The following is a 24165-nucleotide window of genomic DNA, read 5'->3' as shown; positions in this document are numbered from 1 at the left end:
AGGTACCCGAGAATGCTAATAAACTCTGAGAAGTATTCTCTGAAACAAAAATTATTTTATGTGTATGAGTGTTTTGCCCTCATGTGTGTCTGTGCATGACATGCATGCCTAGTGCCATTGGAGATTAGAAGAAGACTCTTGATCCCACAGAACTGGAATGTAGTCAGTTATAAGATACCGTGCAGATGCTGACAACCAAACCCAGGTCCTCTGCAAGAGCAACAAGTGGTTCTAACCCCTAAGCCATCTCTCCAGTCCCCTGAGTAGTATCCCTATGAATCTTAAGGATGAAGGAAATACTTTCTACTCTAGGAGAGTTCAGAATTGAGTTGAGGGTGGTGTTAGTGTGTGTTTTTCTAACAGTAAGATCTGAGAGTGACCTGAGCTCTGTAGTCTGCTTTTCCTACAGTTGTGACCTGAGCTCCGTGGTCTGCGTGTCATACAGATGTTTTGAGATAGTTGGAGATCAGTCTTCTTTCTCCTGGCTTTCCTACATTTTAAAAGACCTTTAAAAAGTCATTGCAAGCCTTCTTGCTCTGAGTAAATACCTGCTGAGGGGAAGAATTATTAAATGGCATTGTGAATGAGAAAAAAATGGTCTGTAGCTGCTGCTGCTTCCTCCTCCTCCCCCTTCCTCTTTATCTTCTCTTGCTCTTCCTCCTTTATCATGCTTCCACTCTTAAAAAGCTAAAAGATGCTTCAACTTCTTGAGAACCACTAGGGGCTTGGCTGGTTTTGAGACTGTGGCCCTGTGAACCCATGCAGTGACTGAGCTTGAATCTCTTTGACCCAATGTTAAACAAGTGTCTGAAGCAGCTCTGTGCTGGCCTTCATCAACTTAAGGGAAAATATTAACTGGTCTTGAGGAAAGAAGTGTGTTTAAAAGGGTTATTTTGTCTCGTAGTTCTAAAGTTTCCTAGCTAAGATGAAATTGGACCATCACTTAGGCTGTCTGTCTGGAAAAACACAGGAGCAAAGAGAGGTAGGGGGAGATTGCTCACTTCACAGGCCAGGAAACAGAAAAGAGAGAGGATGGGGTTTCTCACAAGCACCTTAGGAGCACACACCTCTAGTGACCTAAGGACCCCTCCGGAGGCTCCCTGTCCTTCAGGTTCTACTGCCTCCTATTGGCATGGGACCTAACCTGTAACACATGGGCCTTCGGAGTTCACTCATCCAAATTATAGACTTCCCAAGTATTGTTGCCACCTTAGGACACTTATACATGATTTCAGAGACCTATGTGTCTTAGGATAAAAATTATCCGCTGTATCAGTGAGCATTAGGCCCAGAGGAAGAGAAAAGAAGGCCAGTACCATTTCTGTAAATTGTCATAGTGCGAGCTAGGTGGTTTTGGGTATCTATACTGGAAACCCTCGTTCTTTGGTTGTTTCATCTATTTGATTTCAATGAGTGTTGAAAGGAAAACAAAAATAAAGCAAAAACCCAATGCTCCAGGGAGAATAAAGTACATTGGGAGAGAACGTTAGCAAGAATGTAGCAGACTATGACAGCTTACTGTACACTCTGGCCCAGTCAGTTTGCTTGTGACTGAGAACTGAGACTACTGCAGGAGAGAGCCAGCACACTAAAGCCAAACCTACCTCCAGTGGCCTCTCAGCTGGTTCCCCTTAGTGCGGAGATCTAACGTAGCTGCACACTACTGCTGATTTTTATTAAGTGGAAGTCTGGAAGTTCCTCTTGTAATGATAGAAAAGCATACTTCCAATTAAAGGAGAACTGCCAAAGTTCTGACATTCATTTATTTTATTATCCTTGGCTTGACCCTAGAAAAGGGGGAGGGGGGGAATCAGGTAAACTGGCTAGGCTAACAGTCCCACAGCCACAAGTTCCATTTCCTCACTGCAAATCATAAAGCCCCCTCCCACCTTTTGATGTGCAGTCTTTTGTGGAATTGTCTATTGTGTGGAGCTCATGCCAATCATGCTGATGCTGGGAAAGTGACTTGTAAGACAAGACAAGCAAAAAGGACTCTGGAAAGGTTTGACAGGCACGTGGCCTGTCAAAGGAGGATGTAGTACCTCTTTCCACAGTAGAGTCAAGGTACCCTGGAGTAAAGTCTATACCAACCTGGTACATTTTCAGGAATTTGGGGGACTTGCTGGTATACTGAGAACATAAAACCTACCATAGTGGCCTTCTTTTGAGAATCTGCCAAGGAGCCAATTGAGATTGTTAATTCCAGAGAACCGATATTTAAACACTCACCAATATAAAACTAGATAAACACCAGTCAACTTTAAAATAGACTAAAATAAGAACTTCCTGGCCATTCATATCTTTGTTTTTTCTCTTTCTTTCTCTTTTTGTTTATTTTAAAATAAATCAAACTTGTCAATCAGCATAGTATATGTATTTTTAAAATCAACTGTTTCTGAAATTGAGTGACATCAGAAACCAGGATATCAGAGAGTGCCATTGTAGATAGCAGTGATTTTTACTTATTCCTTGTTTTCAGGATTTGTCTGTGTCTGTGCCGATGCAGTGTAAGAGGCTTACCTGTGTAGCTTGTGTTCATTGTGTGTTCGTATTGTAAGAGGAGTCCATAGTCCACCATTGCCAGCACTCAGAAAAGTAGAAAATGGGAAAAAATTATCCAAGTGGAATTACTGCTTCAAATAAGACAAGCTGAGCTTAGACTGTGTACCTCAAAATGAGGAGCAGGGTGTTCATTTTAAAGTCCTCCAAACTCTGGAAGCTGGAAGCACTGCTGTAAACTCATGAAGACAAATACTTGCAGCTATGGAGAGATCGTCCTATTTCTGTTGTGAATTGAATGAATGGAATGTGAATGGGAGTGTGGGCTATGTATACACACAGTGTCTACAAGCCAATTAGATGCTCTCCCCCCCCCCCCCCCGTTGTTTTAGGATGAGCTGCATGGAGCTTAGGCTGGCCTCAGACTCACTGTGTAGCTGAGATTGACCTTGTATTTTGTATTCTCCTGCCTCTACCACCCATGGATTTTGGATTACAGGTGTGCACCACCATGACTGGCTCCACAAATGACTTTCGTGTAACACTTTCCTGAGCATCGTTTTTGTGTTTGGTGAGGTGGTAGAACAGTTCTTGTTAGCAATCTAGAGGAAGTATAGCAACAGAAAGTGGGAGGAATTGGGGTGTGTCCATGCTGAGCATTTCTAGGTAGGTAGAAATTAAAGGTACATGTTTGAGAGAAATATACATTTGAATACTTGGTATAAAATTAAAACTTTCCAGTGAGAGGCTACACTAGGGAACAGTGGAAATGCTCCTAACATAGTTGTCCCCTTGGTAATGAAAAGAGAAGCAGATTCACTGATTCTCTGGCTTGTGAAACATGATCTGAATCAAATGTCCCATCCTGTCTCATTAGTTGACAACTCTTTGATATATCTTCATATTAGATGCACTGATTAGCCAGGGCAGGAGTTTTTTTTTGTCACTTTATTTGCAAGGAGATGGCCAATGCCTTCTGCATTGCTGGAACAGAACTACAACTGGGCTAGTGGTGGCCTGAGCCCCAGCTGTCTCTGCAGATTTGCCCACATGGAGTAGTGGAATTGCATTGCACCACACGAACATACAACGTCCTCAGTGCTCTGTGTGGCCACTCCTCACATCCAGAAAGTGTCTGTAATCAGTTCCTCTATGCCATGTTCATCTGTGCTTGCAGCCTTTCAAAGCCTAGTCTGAAACATCTTGACACAGATGGAAAAGCACAGTCACTTCTAAGTTCCAAAGCTACAAAGACACAGACCAGACATCTGATATTAATAAATAGTTTGGGCGGGGAAAGGATTAAAAATCAGATTATTTATTTAAAAAGTTGAAAGTCTGCATTTGTGATTATTATTCTGTTCTCAAAAGGAAGTAGGTGCTGGGTTTAGGGATTTGCTTTTTTTCTTTCTCATCCTTACATTTTCCCCTTATCCCCCTTTCTCATGTTTTGAATTAAAATCTAAAGACAGCCTGCAAGGCTGTATATATAACTGCAAGAAGGATGTGGTAAATCACAGAGTGGTTTGTGATCTCAGACATGGTGGTGTCAGAGACGGAAGACCAAAAGCGAATCCTCAGCTTCCAATGGCTTTCCTTGAAATCCCTTGCCCTTGTAGTACCATGGGTAATAGCTTATCATGGATAATAACATTTTTACAAACGGCTGAGAAAATCATTTTGACATACACATAGTATTTTCTAGCCAGACCAGCTTCTCAATCTTTGACAGCTTTCATGCATTAAGGCTTGTTTTTTTTTTTTTTTTTTTTTTTTGTTTTGTTTTGTTTTGTTTTAAGAAAAATACCATCATTAACAATAGGTTTGTTCTATGATCAGTCTCCAAATAGAAGACACCAAAGATCCCCTTTCCTATCGCCCCAAGTCAAACATCTGATACCTTTGTAGAACGTGGTACTTCTCATGATTTTTATTAAATGAGTTATGGCAACTGAATTTTTATGCAGATTTCTAAAAGCTTTGGTCACTTTTCAGCTTATTGCTGTGGGTAATAGAATAAGTTGTGTTCTGAAAAATAATAATAATAGAAAAACTTGGGGAAAGAGCCAGAGGAGAAATACTGCTGCTGGTTCCTTTGCCATGCTATCCAGTGAAGAGAATTTTGACCAGCCAGACCCCCTAAAAGGCAAACCTCCTTCCTACCGGCTCTCTTAACCCCTTCCCTGAAGTGAAATACTGGCCAGCAGAAAAAGTTGGGGCGACAGTCCCCTTTCCTTAACCCCTTCTGACCAGGTACAGTGCTTCATCTCGCAAATGAAACTGGCTCCCCTGAGGCCTTTGAAACTTTAATAATACACAATAAATAAAATCATATCTAATAACTCAATGCTTTCATTTGACACCATCATCCTCTAGATGTACTCCAAATGCAGAAACATAAATACTTGCAGGCTTCTAAAGCCCAGTTTCTATTTGCTAAATAAACTTGGCTGGCTTTAAATTCCTCTGTGTACCGTCATTAATACAGTCCACTGTGACAGCATTTAATTAAAGTGCTTTTCTCTATTAAGTTCATTAAAAGCTGCGCTTCCCCCACCCCCCACTACCCCCCCACCCACCCACCACCAATATCTAACTGCTTTCCAGATGCCGAAGGCACAAGGGCTGTCAAGCTCCTTTTGAAGAACTTCTCATTTCTCTTTGTAAAGTGTTTATTATGCTCTATTTGGGAACTGTTAAATATGACTTAGAAAGGAAGGCGGGGTCCAGGACACGTTCTCCATCCCTTCAGCAATCTCTTGGAAAACAAATGTTAGTTTAATGCATGCGAATAAGCATCTCTACTCACATATTTCTCCTACACTGAGTGACACCTCCAGGCATTTAAAATGGGATAATGAAGATACAATTTCCATGTCAGGGTTGAGGAATTTGCATTGGTTCTAAGCAAGGTATTTGGCTTGCATAGATTTGCCTGCAGATTCAGGGAGAGTGAGCGTAGCTGTTCAGTATTAATAGATTATTGACAGTTTAATGTCTTGGCACCTACTTAGCCCATGAAGTATAATGACCAGGAAGCTGTGTGATATGAAAGCAGTCAATAGCATTTTCAATCAAAACCTTTCAGTTAATTGCTGGTTGACCTTAGAGATTTCCTTTAGGCAATACCATTCTTAGTTTAGAGCGACAGGGCCGTATTGATTTGTGCAGTTTATTCAAAGATGATTATTTAATGCCCATTGCTGCAGTATACATGGTAAATTGTGCTTTCTCTGCGTCTGCCATCTCAATTGTGTCTTGGTCATGCTCTCTGTACTGATATTCTCTATGCCAGCTCCACTTTAAAAATATTTCCTTAAATTCGTCCTCTTCTCAGAAATTGAAAATTGGGGTTCTTGAAGTCACACAAGTGTCTTAATATGATAACATTTGAATGACATGTTTTCCACATCAGTTTGGAATTATAATTCCGACAGAGACCCCAATAAAGCTAAAAATTGTATTCTTAGCAAGGGGAATTACACAATACCTTATGATCATAGCACCTTGAAACAAAGCTGTTCTTTGATGCCACCCCAATGCCTTTTGATCTCAAAATATATGTGAGATGGTTCATGCTTGGTTTGTAGGCTTTCTATGCTTAACTTCCATGATTTATTTAGTTTTAGTTGAATATTTTTTTAAAAAAAAACCCAGATTTTGATAAAATATAAATAAGCTACAAAGCAGTCAAAAAGCAGTAAAGAGTTTATTTTTGAACCATTTGCTCACTTTGAAATGTGTGCCATTGAAGCTGGAGAGGCTGAGTGGAAATGGGGGCAAAAATACATACTTGGAATTGATTTTTTTACTTTCTCTCTTTATTCTTTATTCAGATGAACTTCATTCATTTCCACTCTAAGGAAAACCACATTGACAGTATAGAGTTGTTTTGGAGAAGACATTAGGTGTTTTCCCACAGCATTTTATAAGCAGGTGACAGTTTCATATGTCTAAGTCAGGGGCCAGTGGCATCTCAGGAAGTGGACAGGACACAGGCTTCCACATGTGTGGCTTCCCCAGATTCATTTTGGGTTCAAGATTCCCTTTCTTTGTCTTATATGGATTTCCCCAAGTTTCGTTTGCCGTTTGCTGCTTTGCCTGTAGCAACTTTCCTGGTCATAGAAGCTGTCTGCTGCAAGCCTTTGGGGGAACTGCTGAAAACACAAAGATTTGTGCAATATGGAGAGAGAGAGAGAGAGAGAGAGAGAGAGAGAGAGAGAGAGAGAGAGAGGGAGGGAGGGAGGGAGGGAGAGACAGAGACAGACAGAGAGAGAGAGAGATGAGCCAGCATGTCAGTTTTAGTGCCCAAGGACAATAAAACCCTAAGTGTTTGTCTCCTGAGTGTCAGCCACTTCCACTCTAGTGTTGTGAGGGAATAGGGAGCTATATAGTGTTGCATGCATGCATCGAGTTACTGCAGACTATTCTAATTTGGCTCTTTTCAGAAAGCATAAACTCCTTTACCAGGGCCATAACCTTCCTATTATTTTTTTTGTCTTAAAGCTATTTTGTCTTTTAAATTTTCATAAGAATTTCAGTTTATTTAATGTGGCAGTTTTTGCTACAGAAGTATTCTGGACATTTTGTGCTACATTTTATGTTTCAACTATTTATTGAAGTCACTGCCTTGTCCTGTAAAGTGACTGGTAGTGAAGAATAGCTAACTGTAACACAGCAGGTAAGTACAGAGTAAACCACAGAAAACAGGGTCAAGGCCCTAAACTTGACTCGTGAGTGGGTCCAGAGGGTTCCCAAAAGGGGACCATCCAGGGTCTCTTTCAGGAGTTTCCCAGGAGAGTGACAATGAAGAGGAGACCACAGGGCTTTGATTGGTGTATAGTCAGCAAGGCAGGGACCAGGGAGAAGCAAGAATAGGGCAGAAAGACAAACTACATAAGGCGACAATTTTCTTGGGCACACTTGAGAGACTTTGGCCTGACTTAAGGCCACTGAAGGCCTTTGGCAAGATGTTCTATAGGCTGTGGCAGGGAAGCCTGTTAGGAGGAAGTGGTAGTCATTCAGGCAAGAGGTTATAAAGATCTAAGTGACATCCATAGGAATATCTATAGAGAGGGGAACCTTCCTCCAAGATCTGTTTAAAAGGGAGTCCTCCTCAGCACATGGCTGGGGCTGGATGTTGACTCTAAGATGAGCAAAGCAGTCAGTGAGAACTCCATGATCTTGGCTGCAGTCAATACAGGGGGTTGATCTTGGAACACCAATCAAGAGTGTTAATGATTAATTCCCTGCTAATGTCATTTGTAAGTATATTTGTTTTGTACTGAGTTCTCAGCTATGAAATTAAATCCACCCTTAAGCAAATTCACATTTGAAAGTATAATCACTCTACAGTTCCAGCTTATGAGGATGACCGGCATGGGGTAGGCCAATATGCTCCAAAGAGCCAAGGCAATGTGGCATGTAGACAAAGTGGACTTGCTGTGTGAATTTAAGAAGATAAGGATGCTGAGTTACTAACCTCATGGGAACATCATAGTCCTCTAGAGCTTGAAGACTAGGATCTTTCTTGTGGGAAAAGGAACCTCTGGTCCAGTTACTTTGCCCTTGGGAGTTAGAAACTGAGGGTTTTCTTCCCAGTCACCATTCTGGGAGAAGGAGACTTGTTTTCTTGTCTTATTTTTCATGGTCAATGAGAGTGCCTGGTCCTTCCAGTTCTCCACCTCTCACTAGGCATCCTGGTACAAAGTTTTGATTCAAGAATCTCCCTTTACCTTGTTTCAGTTAGTGGGATTATCAACGTTGAGGATTAGAAATCTAGCATCCCCATAGTGAAGTCGTTTAGCATTGAAAAAGGATACTCCAGGAATGAGAACCTTTGGGAAGGCTTCACCTCCCACCATTTAACCTTCCTGTGTTCTTCTCTTGAAAGAAAATAGCAAGGAGACCTGCACTGATAGAATTAAATGAACTCTGCCAAGTCAACCTGTGTTTGAGGAGTGGTCATTTGATACCCTATAAGCACTAAGCCACTAGGAATCTTGGTTCAGGGAGCTCTGCTTCTTGGTCTGAGGAACAGCCCTGTTTAGAACATTTGACTTTGTTTACCCAGGCTGGTCTTCAGAGTCTAATAAGCTGTAATATCTCAGTGGTGTGGTAATGCTAGAGATTTTGTCTTTCACCAGAGTTGCAGATTATAGTGTGCTGTCTGCGATTTGCTTTCTATAAAAGGCATGGTTGAACTTTTATGTGTTTGATTCACACAGTGCAGTTTTCCCTAGTCCTGTTATTAAGTGGTTATATCCAGAAAGCAGAAATATGCTGAAGTCATATATTATCGGTGAACATCTAATATTTTCAGTAACCATAACTGTCAGATTGTTCTGCCTTCAGAGTGTCCCAACTGTAAAAATTATACAAAAATTTTGACCCATTCCAGGTCCTGCACAGGCCTCAGACACAACTTGCCTTTGCCCCTTTCCCCCGCCTCAAATAATTCAGAATTTTTCTCAAATAATTCACATCCTGTGCCTTAACAGTGTAACTGACATTGGCAAGTGCCACCCCTATTCTGTTATTTAATAAAACCCAATTTCAGAGTTCATGTATTGCAGGCATCGATGAGGTTGTTTTGATTTCAGTCACATTTTTACTTCTCTTGAAAATTATTTAGCCAACTAGATTAACTGCTCCAGAATTCTGGTCATCCTTTTAACTTGGAAACTTAGCACAGCCTTCTCTTTTGGCCTTTGGCCATCCAGGAGCCATCATGAATTTTCAGGCTATTTCTTTGAATACTGTTTGAATTCCTGTTACTCAAGTCATCCTAACCTTTCCCCCCCTGTAGTCAGTGACTCTGGTTATCTTTAACTCAAGAACATCTTTCCTGTGGGCTGGGACAAGAACCCTTTCCCAGTTACCCCAGTGAAGCAAGATGTGTTGACTTAATAGTCATGTTCACTCTCCATCACTTCCATGTTATGCTTTACTATTTTAGCATAAATCTGAGGTCTTTAGTGCATTAACATTGCCTATGCCTTGTGCCTGGTCTTCAAAAAAAAAAAAAAAGTATAGGCTTTTTTTTCTGTGAAGTTTTGTCCTCTAAGAAGACACAATAAAGGTGACGGAGGTGTGTGGGAAAAGGGAGAAAAATGAAAGAGTACTTGGTAGACATGGGCCACTGCTAAGTGGGCTGGCTTCCTCTTAGGTGTAAGGATACACAGTTATGGCCTGGAATATCCCAGAGTCTCATTCTGCTTAATCTTTGTCAGATTCTGTCTGTCATGTTTATGGAAGGATTTTTAGTTTTATTATCCCTAAGTGATCAACAAACCTGATTCTCAGATGATGCTGATAAGGGAGAAAAGAGCTTCCATTGCATAGAACATGTGACCAACGCTTTACTTTTCTTAATATCTAACTAGGGAAGAGATCATCTCTGCTCTGTCTGTTACTAGTCTTTAGATTTTTAATTCTATTTAATGTGTAAGGATGCATATGGTATATATATATATATACCATATGCATGCCTGGTGCCTACAGAGGTCATAAAAAAGGCATCAGATCCCCTGGAACTGGGTACAGATGGTTGTGACCATTCATGTTGGTGCTAGGAACTGAACCATCCTATTAGAAAAGCAACAAGTGATCTTGACTGAGTATCTCTCTAGATCCCTCTGCCTATTTGGTTTTGGTTGTGATTTTCTTGGTATCATGACCACACAATTCCAGAAACATAAACAAATACATTTCTGTCTTTCCACAATGCCTGAATTTATATAATAACAATAAATCCTCAGGTTTGTCTATTTCAACAATAGCAATTTTTCATATAATCCTGTTTAATATCCTTGCTGGGGCGAATGAAGGTCCTTTTTAAAATTATTATTCCAATTGTAATTACTCATTTTAACTCTTATTCCATAGGACATGGCACACAATAAATATATCTATAGACCTATTTGCATTTACAAAATGAATACAACTTAAGGAAGCTTCAGTCACCTCTTTCTCTCAAAGTGGAATCAAAAGCTGTTTGTAAAATGGAGTTTCCGAAGTCAAGAAAGAGCCAGAAAACAACAACAAAAGTACCCACTGTTTTATGCAATATGGAGTATCCTAGAGGAAGGCGTGACCTAATCTCAACCTTGCTGGCCATTTAACTGGGATATGATTATTCATCTGAAACTTGCTATTTTTACCATATCAGCTCATATGTTTATATGAAGGAAGTAGTCACTGGCCTGCCTCTTGGATAGTCACAGATTCTGGCCATTCCTAAAATCATTAGTAATAACTACAACATATTTGATTTACCCCCAAACTATACCAAGTTGTTGGTATAGTTGTTCTCAATTTATTACTGAAGAGGAAATGATATAAGCCAAAGGCTGTTTTAAGATCCATGTTTCCTCCAACACCCAAGTTTATTTTAACAGATTATTGTGTCACAGTGTTGTTATGCTTTTATCTTTGACCAAAGTGTTTATTTTGAGAAACAATTATTAAGCTGCATTAAAACCATACACAGCCTTCCCATAGTGTGGGTTACAATATTACAGGAAACTCTGACTAAAGCTTGAGGATATTGAACATGGATTTCCATGTTAGACTTCCTAGCATTTTGCTTGTTCATATTGATTTCTTTTGACATGTTCTTCTTTTATTGAGCTTTACTCTTTTTTTTTCTTTTTTTCTTTTTTAAATCCCCTTCCTATAGCTATATGTGCTAAGAGCAATTGTAAAAAGAAAACCAACTTATATTAAACCTGCCTGGAGTCAAAATGTAATCTACCACCTGTAGTCTGCAATTTGTCATCACTTCATGGATACTCTTTTTTTTAATAACATATTTCCTGAGTTTTGACCTTAGGATACTGTATAATCCCCCCCAAAAGCAACAGAACTAAACCATAGTTTTAAAGAAGCCTTATAATGTTAGGATGTGAAATTACAGCTGTAAGAGCCAACTCAAGAAACATCATTTGAAGTTAAAAATAGTACTGAGTTGTGTCTAAGAATATGTTTTGCCTGTGAAAATGTCTCTGAGTGATAAAGTCAAGAGGCAAATCATGATGTGTGTGTAATTTCCCTATGTCCCTGCTCCAGGGCCTTAGATGATTTGATTCAAGCAAGGATGCTTTCACCTACCTGTAGAATCTAGTTTGAATTTTCTAGTAAAGAGCTTGGTGGTCATTAAGGAGGGGCAGGGCTGTGTTTCAAGTATGATTCAAATAGTATGGAAGTTTTCAAACTTTTTGGTCCTGGGACCCACCTTCTTTTGTAATCGATAACCCCAGTAATGTCATGTACATCAGCATTACCCTATTAATGATTAACTTTTAAAAATTAAGAGTTTGCTAAGTTTTAAATAATTATGTGATATATTTGTAAATATGTAAAAGATATGTTTTATGAAAACATATTGCTAAAACCTAATATACTCATCTTTTATATACATTGGAAGATATTTTAATATCTACTTTAATGCCAGGCAATTAGATTCTCATAACTGCTTCTGCAATTAATGTAATATGTGGTTGAAATCTGATAAAGAAAATCATACTTCAGAAAGACATGTAATTAGAATAGCATGAGATATTTTCAACAAGCATTCCAGATAATTGTATAATTCTTCTTTGATACCTTCACAAGACTTTTAAAGTGATGGTATTTTGAAGGTTATTTACAAAATGGAATAGACTCAACCTATTGGTGAATATTTTGTTTTTCTTTCTACTTAATTTATTGGTCTCCATTTAACTTTGAATGGATCTTTTACCATTTTATAACTGTAGCAGTGTATTAGTTACTTGGAGCATATTACTTTGTTCATTTACATAGATCTTATGAATGTTCAGGCTTCTTTATGAGCCATTTAAAAGGCACCTTTTAAACAACCACCAGTTATCATTAGGAAGGAAGCTTTTGATGCATTGGGATGTTGATAAGCTTGTTGTAGTAGTTATGCTTTCCCCAATTCTAATTTTTACCTAAAAGGTCAGTCTTGCCATCTGAAGGAAATACTATCAGATATTTATGAAAAGTCACAGATTTAGCTTCATTCTCTGTTTATGTATGTGTGCACCCATATTTGCAGTACATATACCTGTGTGTGTATGCACAGGGAGAGGCTAGTTAATGTTGGATGCTCCCTGATCCCAAGATAGTCTCTCCACATAGGAGGCCTGGCTATTTGGAACTCACGCTGTAGACCAGGCTAGCCTAGAGCTCATAAAGACAGGCCTGTTTCTGCTTCCTGAGTGCCGGGATTAAAGACTAAAGACATGAAGCCAGGTCCACTTTCATTTTTTGACTCAGAGTCTCTCACTGAAGCTGCTGTTTCCACTAGAGGAGCTGGTTAACAACCTCCTGAGATGGGTTCCCCCACCCCTTGGTGCTGCTGGGCCTCCTGCTGGATGCCACCACACCTGGTTTTTACATGGGTGCTGGGGATCTGAACTCAGTCCTCAACGTGTACAGGAAGCAGTTTACCCACGAAGCCATTTCCCTAGCCCACTAACTTCAATTTTTAAGGAACTTGTCTACCTATCTGAATAATCACGGGTTTACTATTAGTTGTTCCTTTAAGGAAGATGATATTCCATGGCTGAGAGCTTCTCAGTCCCAATGCAAACAACTATAAGTGAGCATTCCCCCTGCAGAAAGCCTTCTGCAGGACTGCACATGACTTTGTTAGGTCACAGAAGAGCTTCCTGGCACTCTTCTCATTTCATTGCATAGAACACTTAAGAGAAATATGTGTGCTTAAGTGTTGAGATTTAATAATTCATAAAGTTTTATTTCTTAATCAAGAATATTTTCACACAAAGGCAGTGCCATTGCAACCACAAGCTTGCAAACGTGAGCTGTACGCACACTGCTGTCGTTCAGTTTGATGCCACAGTCCTGACTATCACAGGCCATATTGCTCCATCTTACTTTTGTGACACTGATGGAATTGTAGCACAGTCAAAGCAATGAACAAGTTAGTAACATCTCAGTTTTGCTGCTGTGATGTAGTTTTGATGTCACGGGTGTCTTAACACAGCACAGGGTGTTCAAAGGGACCATAGATCTTGCTTGAAGAACCATTAATGAGGAATAACTTCCTGCTAAGCCCACATGACATGTTTATGTGGAAGATACTATTTATGTGGAGAAGATACCTTTTCAGAGGGGATTCCAAGGTTCAGTTCTATGTGACAAATGCTCCAGAGGCAACTTCCATGTGCTAGGTACATAATTAATAACAATAAATTCTTTAAAATGCAAACTGCTCATTATAAACAATGTTTATGGTCAGACCTCTGCCCAGTACTTCATATGTATGATCTTACTTGATTGCTGTTCTTAATACTGCAAAAAAAGATCTTTGAGGATGTCAAATATTAAGACTCAGATAATAGTGTGCCCAAGAGTTTTAAGATTATTAAACAGTAGTACATGTTGGAGTAAAAACTGACTTGAAACAGAACTTTATAATCCCCAAACTTCCATTGGAAACTTCTGATGGGAAATGCCATTCTGTGAATATGTTTCTCTTATTGGTCAATGAATAAAACCCTATTGGCCAATAGGAAAGCAAGATAGGCAGGACTAGGAGACAAGGAGGATTTGGGGAGAGGTAGGAGGAGATTCAAAACGTAGGAATGAGAGAGTAGAATGCCGGGCCCTCTCTCCGGTAAGATAAGACCATGTGGAAAAACTTAGATTAATAGAAATGGGTTAATATTTAAGACAGAACTAGCTGATTAGAAACTAGTAACTGGCCAAAAGTATTATATCTAATACAACATCTCTGTGTGTTATTTGTGGCTGGTGTGTCTCTGGGAACAGGCAGGTGGGAAAACATACTCGTAACAAACTTCTACATACACAGTTGTATTTTATGAGTTACCTAGTGCCCTAGAACTTTTTGAGAAAAGAGAAATAGCAACAATATATATTTCTGTCCTCAGATAGGTACTAGAAGCAGATCCCCACACATTGTAACAGAGCCTAACTTATAACATGTAGTTTTACTGAAAAGCATTAATAGCAAGAAGAAAATTAGCTGGCACACAACAGGGATAACAGTAAAGCTAGATGTAAAGTCTAGAGGATGAGTGATTGGCTCAGAGAAATATAGCCAAGAGCTCCTGAGTACTCACTGAGATCTAGGCATGAGGTATTCGATCTTCATGGCCCAATGGGTGAGCTATGAATGTAATAGTTAATTCTTGCTTTTTATAATCATCAATGTTAGGTGTCTCCCCTGTTGAATTTTTGAAGTAAAATGAACAGTCTCTACTACTGGTTTTGATGGGGTGGAGGGAAACTCTCCACCAAGTTTGCTGAAACCTCAATTACATGACATTTTATATATAGTAACAGTTAAAAATAATAGCATGCAATCATTCTTCTATTGGGTATGCTTCAGTGGATTTGTGCCGGAGGACTTGCAACCAATTGTTCTTGTTGGTAAAAGTACTTCTCTTGGAATTTTTGATGCAAGAATGCTTTCCTTTTTCGATTGGGTATTTTATGTTTCATTGGCATAGATGAGGCAAAGCCAGTTAAAGATATTTTGACTTTAATACCAAATAGATGTAGACAAAAGGCATCTTGTCCATGTTGTTGTCTTTTGCTGCCTTGCCTTATGCTCTGAGCAAGGCTCACTGCTGTGGGTGAATCTTGTCCTGGAGAGCCACTAGCGGCCACCTGGGAAGCTTTTAACCTGTTACCATGCTTCCATCGTCCTCTACCATCACCTCCTTAATAATTTCTCATTTTCTCTATATAAAAATGACCACAAAGTCTTGGCTTATTATAAGTAATCCAGTTCACCCCATAATGATACAGTGAATTATATACTTTCCTAAACTTAATCATTCAAGATCTTACTTCCTTCCCTGCAGGCAAAAACCATTATATTTTACACATGGCTCCCAGCTGGTTTTCATTGAGGCCTTCAAAATCTATTTGAACATGGAGAGCTTTAAGAGGAGCGCTTTATCTCTCTTGGTCGGCTTTTGTCATGGTACCGTGAGGTCCTTCTGTTTTCCAAGTTTTTAGCTTTAAGGCAGAGGCAACATGTGTCTATATTGTAACTGTGCTTTGTAACTGGTCAAGGGGCTTTACGGTTTTATTGGGGAGTTGGCATCCATTTCAAATATATTTACAGTGCTTCTTCCTGTGTTGTTATTTTCATGTCTGTTCATGTAAGTATGTATGTGTCATGTTTCAGCCCAGAGAGACTTCAGAAAATAAAAAGGAACTTACCGGGCTTTGAACTTCCAATTCATTTATGCCCCACCCATAGCTTCCTTATTCACCAACTCTTCATAGTTTGATCTAGAACTTATTTTAAAGCCATCTGAATTAATATGGCCCATTGTTGTAGATATGCTATAAATATTTGATGAAGGGATGTACATTTTTCCCTGTCAATTCAAGGCTAATTGTTTTAAACACAGTTTCTTTTAGGTGTGGTAAGTGTCCGAGCTGAAGAAGACAGCCATCCATTAAATGTAAATACTAATAATCCTTTGAGGACATTTCTGGCTATTTTATGCTAATGTTTCTGTTTGGGATACTTTGATGAGGCTCCAGGAACACATTATAAGCTAGATATTTTGAATTTAGTATATGGGCGTACAGATATTTGTCCACTGTCTTACAACAGTAGCACTTTACAGCTGGAACTCCAGTTTTTAGAACAGATTATATGATTACAGATCTCTTAAGGGTAGTGCCTCACCCTGATGATAGGATGCCAAGCCTTCCATGCTCCAATCCTGGCTCCATCCTCCTTTATTGCCACTGTTTGTTGGCACAGGGCTGTCCACCAATATTTCCTGTGAGTGTGAAAGTGCCTTGTGCCCATGCTGTCCATCTTGGTATTGTACTCAGGATGGATCCAGGTGCTTGAGAAGCGGCTAATGTGACTGAAGAACTGAAGTTTCCTTTTTAAATGTAAGAGGAGGCCTGGAGAGACAGCTCGTTTGATAGTGTTTGTCACACGTGTACTAGGACATGAGTTCATATCCAGAAGCCATGGTGGTGTGCTTGTAATCCCAGCACTGGAGGGGTTGAGACAGGTGGACCCCTGGTGCTTTCTGGCCAGTCAGTTAATTCTCCTTGGTAAATTCTAGAACTACAAGAGATCTTGTGTCCAAAAGGGAAGTGGGGAGTAAATGGTACCTGGGAATAAACACTCAAGACCGAGAGACTGCCACACACACACACACGCATGCACACGCACACGCTCACACATTTGCACATCCGTGGAATAAATATCAGAAGCTGCATACAGTCTTGGCTACTGCCTTGAAGAGCACAGCTCCAGTGGGCTGGCCTTGTTTTTCAGTTGCTGCATGCTTGTCCTTGGAACCATTTTGCTTGCTTCCTCTGTCTGGAGCATCTGTCATACATGGCCCTTAATTCCTTTCAGACCTTGTTTACAGTGTTTCCTCAGTGAGTCTTTCTCCAGTCACATACGTAAACACCTTTTCTGCCCGTTCTGCATCTGGATCACTTGTAGTCTTCCTCTGCAATGTTTTACTTAGGATCTAGCTTCCCTCTGTGTGCTCTGCTCATGGGTTTCACATTCAAACAGACGCAGGATTAAATTCTGTTACTTACATATCATGGCCCTTGAACATATTTGGAACAGTTTTCTTATACAATGGGGCAAAACATGGAATTACCATGAAGTAGGGTAAAAACATATATACTTGGAGCGTTTAGGTCAGCATTTGGCTTAGAAAGTTTCATGGATGCTAATATCCATTCCCACTACTACATTCTACCACTGGGATTTGTATGTCTCATTACTATGATTCCCCCATCATAGTCATGTTGAAAATCAACAACGGATGCTATGAAAGAGTTTTTTAATGTTTGTATTTCAGGAAACGTATTACAGAAACAAACACACCTTTGTGACATAGAAAAATGCCAACCCCCCAAAACAAGAATCGGTAGATGTACAAAGGTTGACAATAAAAAGGCTGTCTTTAAGAAATGGGAAACAAAACAATAAGAGTAATGTGAGCCTGCCCGGGGGGGGGGGGGGGGGGAGAAGGCTGTCTTTACAAGGTGATACATTTTGTTATGTTGGAAAACAAATCACAGGAAGACCATTCTGCACCTTAAAGATAAAGGCCAACTACTAGGCCTGAAATGTTTTACTTAGTTGTAAGAACAAGTCTCAACATGTAGCTAAAGCTAGCCTTGAACTTACAGACTTCTTGCTTGGTGTATTTCACAACTACACATCACCACACTAGTTCTGGACCCATTAATACTGTTTTAAATTAAGATGTGGTGTAGTTTGCATCCTATAATAAAAGCTCAATTCTTAAACATACAGCCCAATAAGTGGTCTTTAAGAAATGCTTTTGTCCCTTTAATCAATGCCCACATTGATGCAGAGAATATTTTTAGCATCCCCAGAGGGCAGGCTGCCAACCTTTCATTCAGTGATTCTCAAAGACAATATGCTGGTGTTATTGCTGGTTGTCTGGGAACTCGCTCTGTAGACCAGGCTGTCCTGGACCATAGAGACCCACCTGCCTCTGCCTCCTGAGTGCTAGAATTAAATGTGTGTGCCACCATGCCCAGCTGCTGCAGGCTTTTTTATTTTTGTGTATCCTTTGCTTTTTTCTCTTGACTCTTTCATAAGTAGAATTATGAAACATTTAGTCTTTCATGTCTGCCTCCTTTCACTAACATTTAGTCTATGGTAGTTCCCAACAATGGGCTAGTCAGCCCAGCTTCACTGTTATGTGAGTACACCTGGTTCATTCATTCTTTCTAGTTTGGGGGTTGTATGACTGAAAATGCCTATGACATATCTTCTGGAGGGCACGGTGTTCTTTCTGACTTTAGATAGTAAATCTATGTCTCTGTCTCTTGGTCTCTCTCTCTCTCTCTCTCTCTCTCTCTCTCTGTGTCTCTCTCTCTCTCTGTGTGTGTGTGTGTGTGTGTGTGTGTGTTACTATAGGTGTTATGTGACTTAGATTTTAAAAACCAGCCAGAACAAGGACAGAGCCCATTTTCATGCCAGCTTGAAAGGGGGAAAGCTCCCAGGACCTCACTCCTCCACAGAGAACTACAGGCAACTCAGAAATGAGATGGGGGAGAACTAGTTTTCCCCAGGGAAGTGCTCACCAATACTAAATGGCCAGCCCCAAAACATGCACACAAGTAATAGTATATAGTATGAGCAGATTGTATGTGTATTTGGGAATATGATCACCACCCCCTCTTACACACACACACACACACACACACACACACACACACACACACACACACGAACAAGAAGCCATAAATTTAATGAACAAGTCAGCGACAAGAGAGGAGAGTACATAAGAGGCTTTGTAGAGAGGAAGTGGAATAGGAAAATGATAGAATTATAATCTCAAAAAATTAAAAAACAAACCTAGCCATCCATAAATAAACGCAAGAACTGCCCAGTAAACTCAGGAATGGGATTGCTTGCAAGGGTGTCTGTCCCCACCAATCAGTGAAGTGACTCTCGTGGCACTTGATGGAGACACAGACTAAGCTTGACTCATTCTACTTACTGAAAGGGAACAGGGAGCATACTGTGAGAAACTCAGGCAGGAAAATTTAAACTCACTGAAGCTAGTTTATAAACCTGTAGTGTGAGAAAGAAAGATGCTGAAATTGTTAGTGGGGGCGGGGTGGGGGTAGAGTTGCTGCTAACTCCTAGACCTGTATTTGACAGGAATTGAGTTTCCTCTTGGCCAGCATCTTGTGAGACTTGGAGATGTGGAGCTCCACTTTCTGTTTTCTCCACATACTATCTTCATCAAGGAAAGCACTATCCAGTAAGTTTTCATAGACTTTGGATAGATGGGACATTATTCGTGTCTTTTGCTAGAAACTATCTAGAGATGAGAGTTCTTTGTTGAGAAGAGGCAAAACATTTTGGAAAAGTAAAGAGTTGGGCTGACTAGACCCATGTTGTGGTCGCAGATAGCCAATGGCAAGTAGCAGTGGAAAAGCAAAGGGCTCAGCTTGTTTGGCAACTTTAGAGATGTTCATTTGTCTTCTGTATTTTGACCGTTCTTATAGTGTCTGTTAGATGCTGGAATTGGTACTTAATTTCCTTCATGCCTGTATTACCATGCCCATCAACCCACTCTTCTGTGTTACTTGGTCGGAAACTGCATTTCACTTCAGGGGGAATTCTTGTTGCTGGTATTTCTTTGTAGAAATACCTTTCTGGTCTATGATGGACAGTGTCCTTTGGGAGCCCCCCCCCCTTTTTTTTTCAGCCTGGCATCTCCCTGTATTTCTGCCTTCCACTTTAGAGGCGTATCCTATGGTGCAGCATGTTTCCTGTTGGTTATTGCTCCAGATTACACCTTTATGAGCAACTGTGGGATTACATTCTAAATAATTTTAGAACCACCTGGAACCAAATAAGCCTTGAGTTATTATTGTTGTTATTATTGTTACTGAGTTTTTCATATTTGTCTTCTTTGTACATTTGTGTTACCGTGCTGTGTTCTAAGAAATGAGGGGGAGTGGAGTAGTCCAACTGGTAGGGCCTAAGGAGAACAAATGCTATCATGCAGAAAGATTATAGTAACTTCAAAGTATAGTTTTGGAAAATCTCTTTAAATCTACTCAATGCACAATGGAAAGCCCCTTAAGAACCAATCTAATTATTCAATTAAATGGAACCGTTCTGCTGACTTTTACTACAGAAGGCAAGTATAATTTAGAAAATGGAGCATTTTAATTCTCTTTTGTTTTCCAATTAACACAGTTGCTCTAATAGGGACCACTCGTGCTTGAGCACATGCCCTGCTAGAATGTGCTTTGTCCCTAATTCCAGGCCTCTTTCTCACCAAAAGCTGAGACCCTCACCTGTTGCCGCAGAGGCTCATTCATTGCCAAGCTCAAACTGCCCACATCATGGGCCCTGAGCACATATCTCTCTGCCATCAAAGCCACCACTGTGAGCTGTGAGAGCCCATAATGCAGCCTCGCTTTCCCTGGCGGGGATAATTAGGATATTGGAGGAACAGAACTCTCACTTTTTTTTTTTTTTTTTTTTTTTTTTTTTTTTGCTGATGCCAGCTTTACCACAGCAGACCACATGAGCTTGTTCTTAGTTGAAAGTGGTGAAGAAATTGCTAGGAACATTGCCTGTAATTGGTCCACACTATTTGGATGCTAGTCCACTGTTTTATAGTCCTTTGTTTTCGATTTCTTTCTGCCCCCAGCTTATTACAGTATAGTCTTATTATGTAGCCCAGGCTGGCCTTCTGTTTGCGATTCTTTACTCTCAAGGCCTCCCAAGAGCTTATACAGCTGTGGGCCACCATGCAAAGCTCTCACTGTCTTTTACCAGTTGATGGTGGTTAATGGAAAAGACTTAAAACTTTTTCTGTTGTTGCCATATTTTATCTCCTCTACTGTTCATTTAAACTATAAAAAGCTGACATTTTCATATTGGTGAGAAATATGCTTTTCATCATAAGCCTCTGGGACTGGAGCAAATAGCACAGATTCTCCCCCCCCCTCCACCCCGCCCATTTAACCTCTCATATTGAGGCTGATGTTGGTTCTTAGCTAAACAGTGGGCCACCTGGCTAGTCCCTATCACGGGAGGAGTGGTGATGGGGATGACACTGGGATGATTATTTTAAATGAAACTATGTACATTTTTTTTCCTGGTTCTCCCTGAACTCTGCTGGAAAATGTGTAATTTTGGAAAATTTATAAAACAATAGAAATTATAAAGAAGAAATGTGAGCTGCTGTTTTAGTGAACTTGTTATGGTAGAACATCTTGAGAGGGTGCAGGAATTGGGCACTGTCTGAGCACAGGAAGTGTGGCCCTCAGCTCTGTACAGGACCTCACATGACTCAGCAGGGATGGCTGCAGTGGCAGGTCAGCTCTGAGTGATGGCCGAGGCTCCTCACGGTGACACCCTCTCTTCCGGTCTTCGTAAATTCCGGTCCCATGCCTGTGATGAGTGCCGAGGAGGATAGTCTCCTTGCATTACTTTCTTTCTGTAGACACACTGACGTGCTACTAAGTTTGGTTTTGAATGGGAAGTTATTTAATACACTGATGATACTGAAGGTAGGGCTCAGACTAGAGTTACCATTTTAAATAAGTGTATGGTGTAGGTAGAGATAAAAAAGAGGGCTATTTATGAAAAAAATAAAATTATTTAAAACTTAACAGCTAGCTAGTAAACCTTGTAATTAAAAATTAAAAAATAGAAATTTGGAAGTATGCTCAAAACAGAGGGTTAATTAGCTTATCCTGATACTAAAATGCCCATCTAAGTGTGTTTAAACAGTCAATTAAAATTTAAAGCATACAGAAGTTATATCTTTAAATTACTTTGAAAATTTACATAATATTATTTTAAATAATTATATATAAAGAACATCAAAAACTGAGAGAGGAGAAAGCTCTTCCTAATCCTGCAAAGGATGCGTTTTCTGGGTCAGGGTATCATTAATTTCTCTATAACCCAAGGACGATGAGGGTGAGAGTAGAAGTGATTACCACAGACTGAAAGTTTGCACCAAACCAGAGATGGGCTGACCACGATCTCTTGGGTCAAACCCAGTCTTAGCCGATTCTGCTGAGCTCATTCGCTTACTCCGAATAGCTCCGAGCAATGCCTGTCCCCTGGTACTGAAGGGTCCATCCCTCCTGTACTGTATTATACTGCACTATACTGTAGACACATTTAACTTCTGAAGTGGCCACTTGCTTAATCCTTCTCTGACACATGATGAGATGTGGGCTAAAAGATGTTCCCGGCTAAGCAGAGGAGTCTAAAGGTGATCTGTGCTCTTTGTCATTAGTGTATTATTCAGGGGGTCTAAAGGTATAGATGATCCAAAGCCAAGCCCCTCGATGAAGCTGTGCTCCAGATGTCCTCAGCCAAGTGGCTCAACTACCTCACAAGGGAAATGCCCCTTTAATGCAATTCCTTTGAGTTTTTTCTTTCTTTTTTGTTGTTTTTGAAACAAGGTCTTGCCAGTCTTTGCTGACATCAGACTTGCATGGTAGCTCAAACTGAACTTAAATTCATGGAACTTGCCCTGCCTAGGCCTCCCACATGCTTGGAATGTAAGCATTGCACCACCTTACCCAGCTCAGATGACTATCATGGACCCCACAGTTTATAGATGAGAATCTAAGTCTTCAGAAATGATTTCTACTTTATAAGTGGCTCTGGTTTAAATGCAGTGTGTAGGATGTGGTACATATTATAAAGGTCCAGTGGCTTTGCAAACGTAAGATACCAGTCACACTAATCTCCCCCTTCTGATTATCAGGTCCTTCATCGACAGCAGTCCCAGCCAACCAAGGAGAGCTCTCCTCCCAGAGAAGAAGCGCCCCCACCACCTCCTCCAGCTGAAGACAGCTGTGCCAAAAAACCTCGGTCTCGCACAAAGATCTCCTTAGAAGCCCTGGGCATCCTTCAGAGCTTCATCCATGACGTAGGCCTCTATCCTGACCAGGAAGCCATCCACACACTCTCAGCCCAGCTGGATCTCCCCAAACACACCATCATCAAGTTTTTCCAGAATCAGAGGTACCACGTGAAGCATCATGGGAAGCTGAAGGAGCACCTGGGCTCCGCGGTGGACGTGGCAGAGTATAAGGACGAGGAGCTGCTGACCGAGTCCGAGGAGAATGACAGCGAAGAAGGCTCTGAGGAGATGTACAAGGTGGAGGCGGAGGAGGAGAACGCCGCCGAGAAGAGCAAGGCAGCGCCTGCTGAAGCCGACCAGAGATAATGTGAACTCCACCAGGCAAAGCAATATATGGGTCCAAGGACTTTCTGTTTTCATTTCTTAAAAAAAAAAAAAAAAGAAAAAAGAAAAAAAAGAAAGAAAAAAAAAAAAGAGTTCCTCTTGGCTTTGTTTGATTTTGTTTTGTTCTTAATGTGTGTTTTATTTTTCTTACCCTTAATGGCATTCCTCTGTTGCACAGGATAGCCTAAAGACTGAGTAAGCTCAGTATTTCTGAGTCAGGTGTCACCTTGGCAGAGACACTGAGTGTCAAACTTTTACAATTGACTGGACCATAGTAACGCTAGTCACAGGAGACTCTGCCTTCATTCTCCTTGTATTTACGGAAGAGACACCAGGCACGTTCCAGGATGGAAAGACCCACGAAGTAAATGAAGGAAGCTACGAGTGTGTGTATATGTATATGTATATATCTCTATATTTACATATATATATTAAAATTGCATGGGACAGAGAACTTTACAATCTGAAAGACTAGACTGTGAAATGAGTTCTTAAAGAAAAGGCTTGTTTATGTATGAAAAACACCACTTCACAGTGAGTTGCTTTGGCTTTTTGAGAAACTGCGGCCTGCTCTCAGGGTGGGGTGACTATTTTTGAATTCCTATTTATTTTGTGTGTTTGTCCCTGATTTTTTTTTTTAATTCTATGGCTTCCTATCTGGCAGCTTAATGGGTAATTTTTGAGGTATGTATTTAACAAAATAACACTGCCAAAAAAAAAAAAAAAAAAAAAAAATAAGTGAGAGAAAGAAGGCAAGAAGAGAGTAAGAGAAAATCGGGGCATGTTAAAAATGATTCAAGGCAAATTACTCTTAACAACATAGTGCACACTTTAGAGACATGGCTCAATGACGTGGCCCTCCACATTCTGCCATTGACATTCTGCCATTGAG

At 40.3% G+C, this 24165-nt stretch overlaps 1 protein-coding gene across 2 annotated transcripts in view; it reads left to right on the top strand.

Annotated features, from left to right (window-relative positions):
- Nucleotides 1-23324, top strand: part of Satb2 (SATB homeobox 2) — a 164582-nt gene extending 141258 nt beyond the window's left edge. For both annotated transcript variants that reach the window (XM_051190227.1, XM_051190228.1), the window contains exon 11: nucleotides 22791-23324. In XM_051190227.1, the coding sequence (XP_051046184.1) occupies nucleotides 22791-23255 (465 nt within the window). In that variant the 3' untranslated portion in view covers nucleotides 23256-23324. The remainder of the gene's footprint in view (nucleotides 1-22790) is intronic.
- Nucleotides 23325-24165: the final 841 nt, after the last annotated feature.

This window comes from Phodopus roborovskii, unplaced genomic scaffold (genome assembly GCF_943737965.1).
Source record: "Phodopus roborovskii unplaced genomic scaffold, PHOROB, whole genome shotgun sequence".
Lineage (NCBI taxonomy): Eukaryota > Metazoa > Chordata > Mammalia > Rodentia > Cricetidae > Phodopus > Phodopus roborovskii.
Note: the sequence above shows the minus strand (reverse complement) of the source record. Positions and strands in the feature narration are given on the sequence as shown.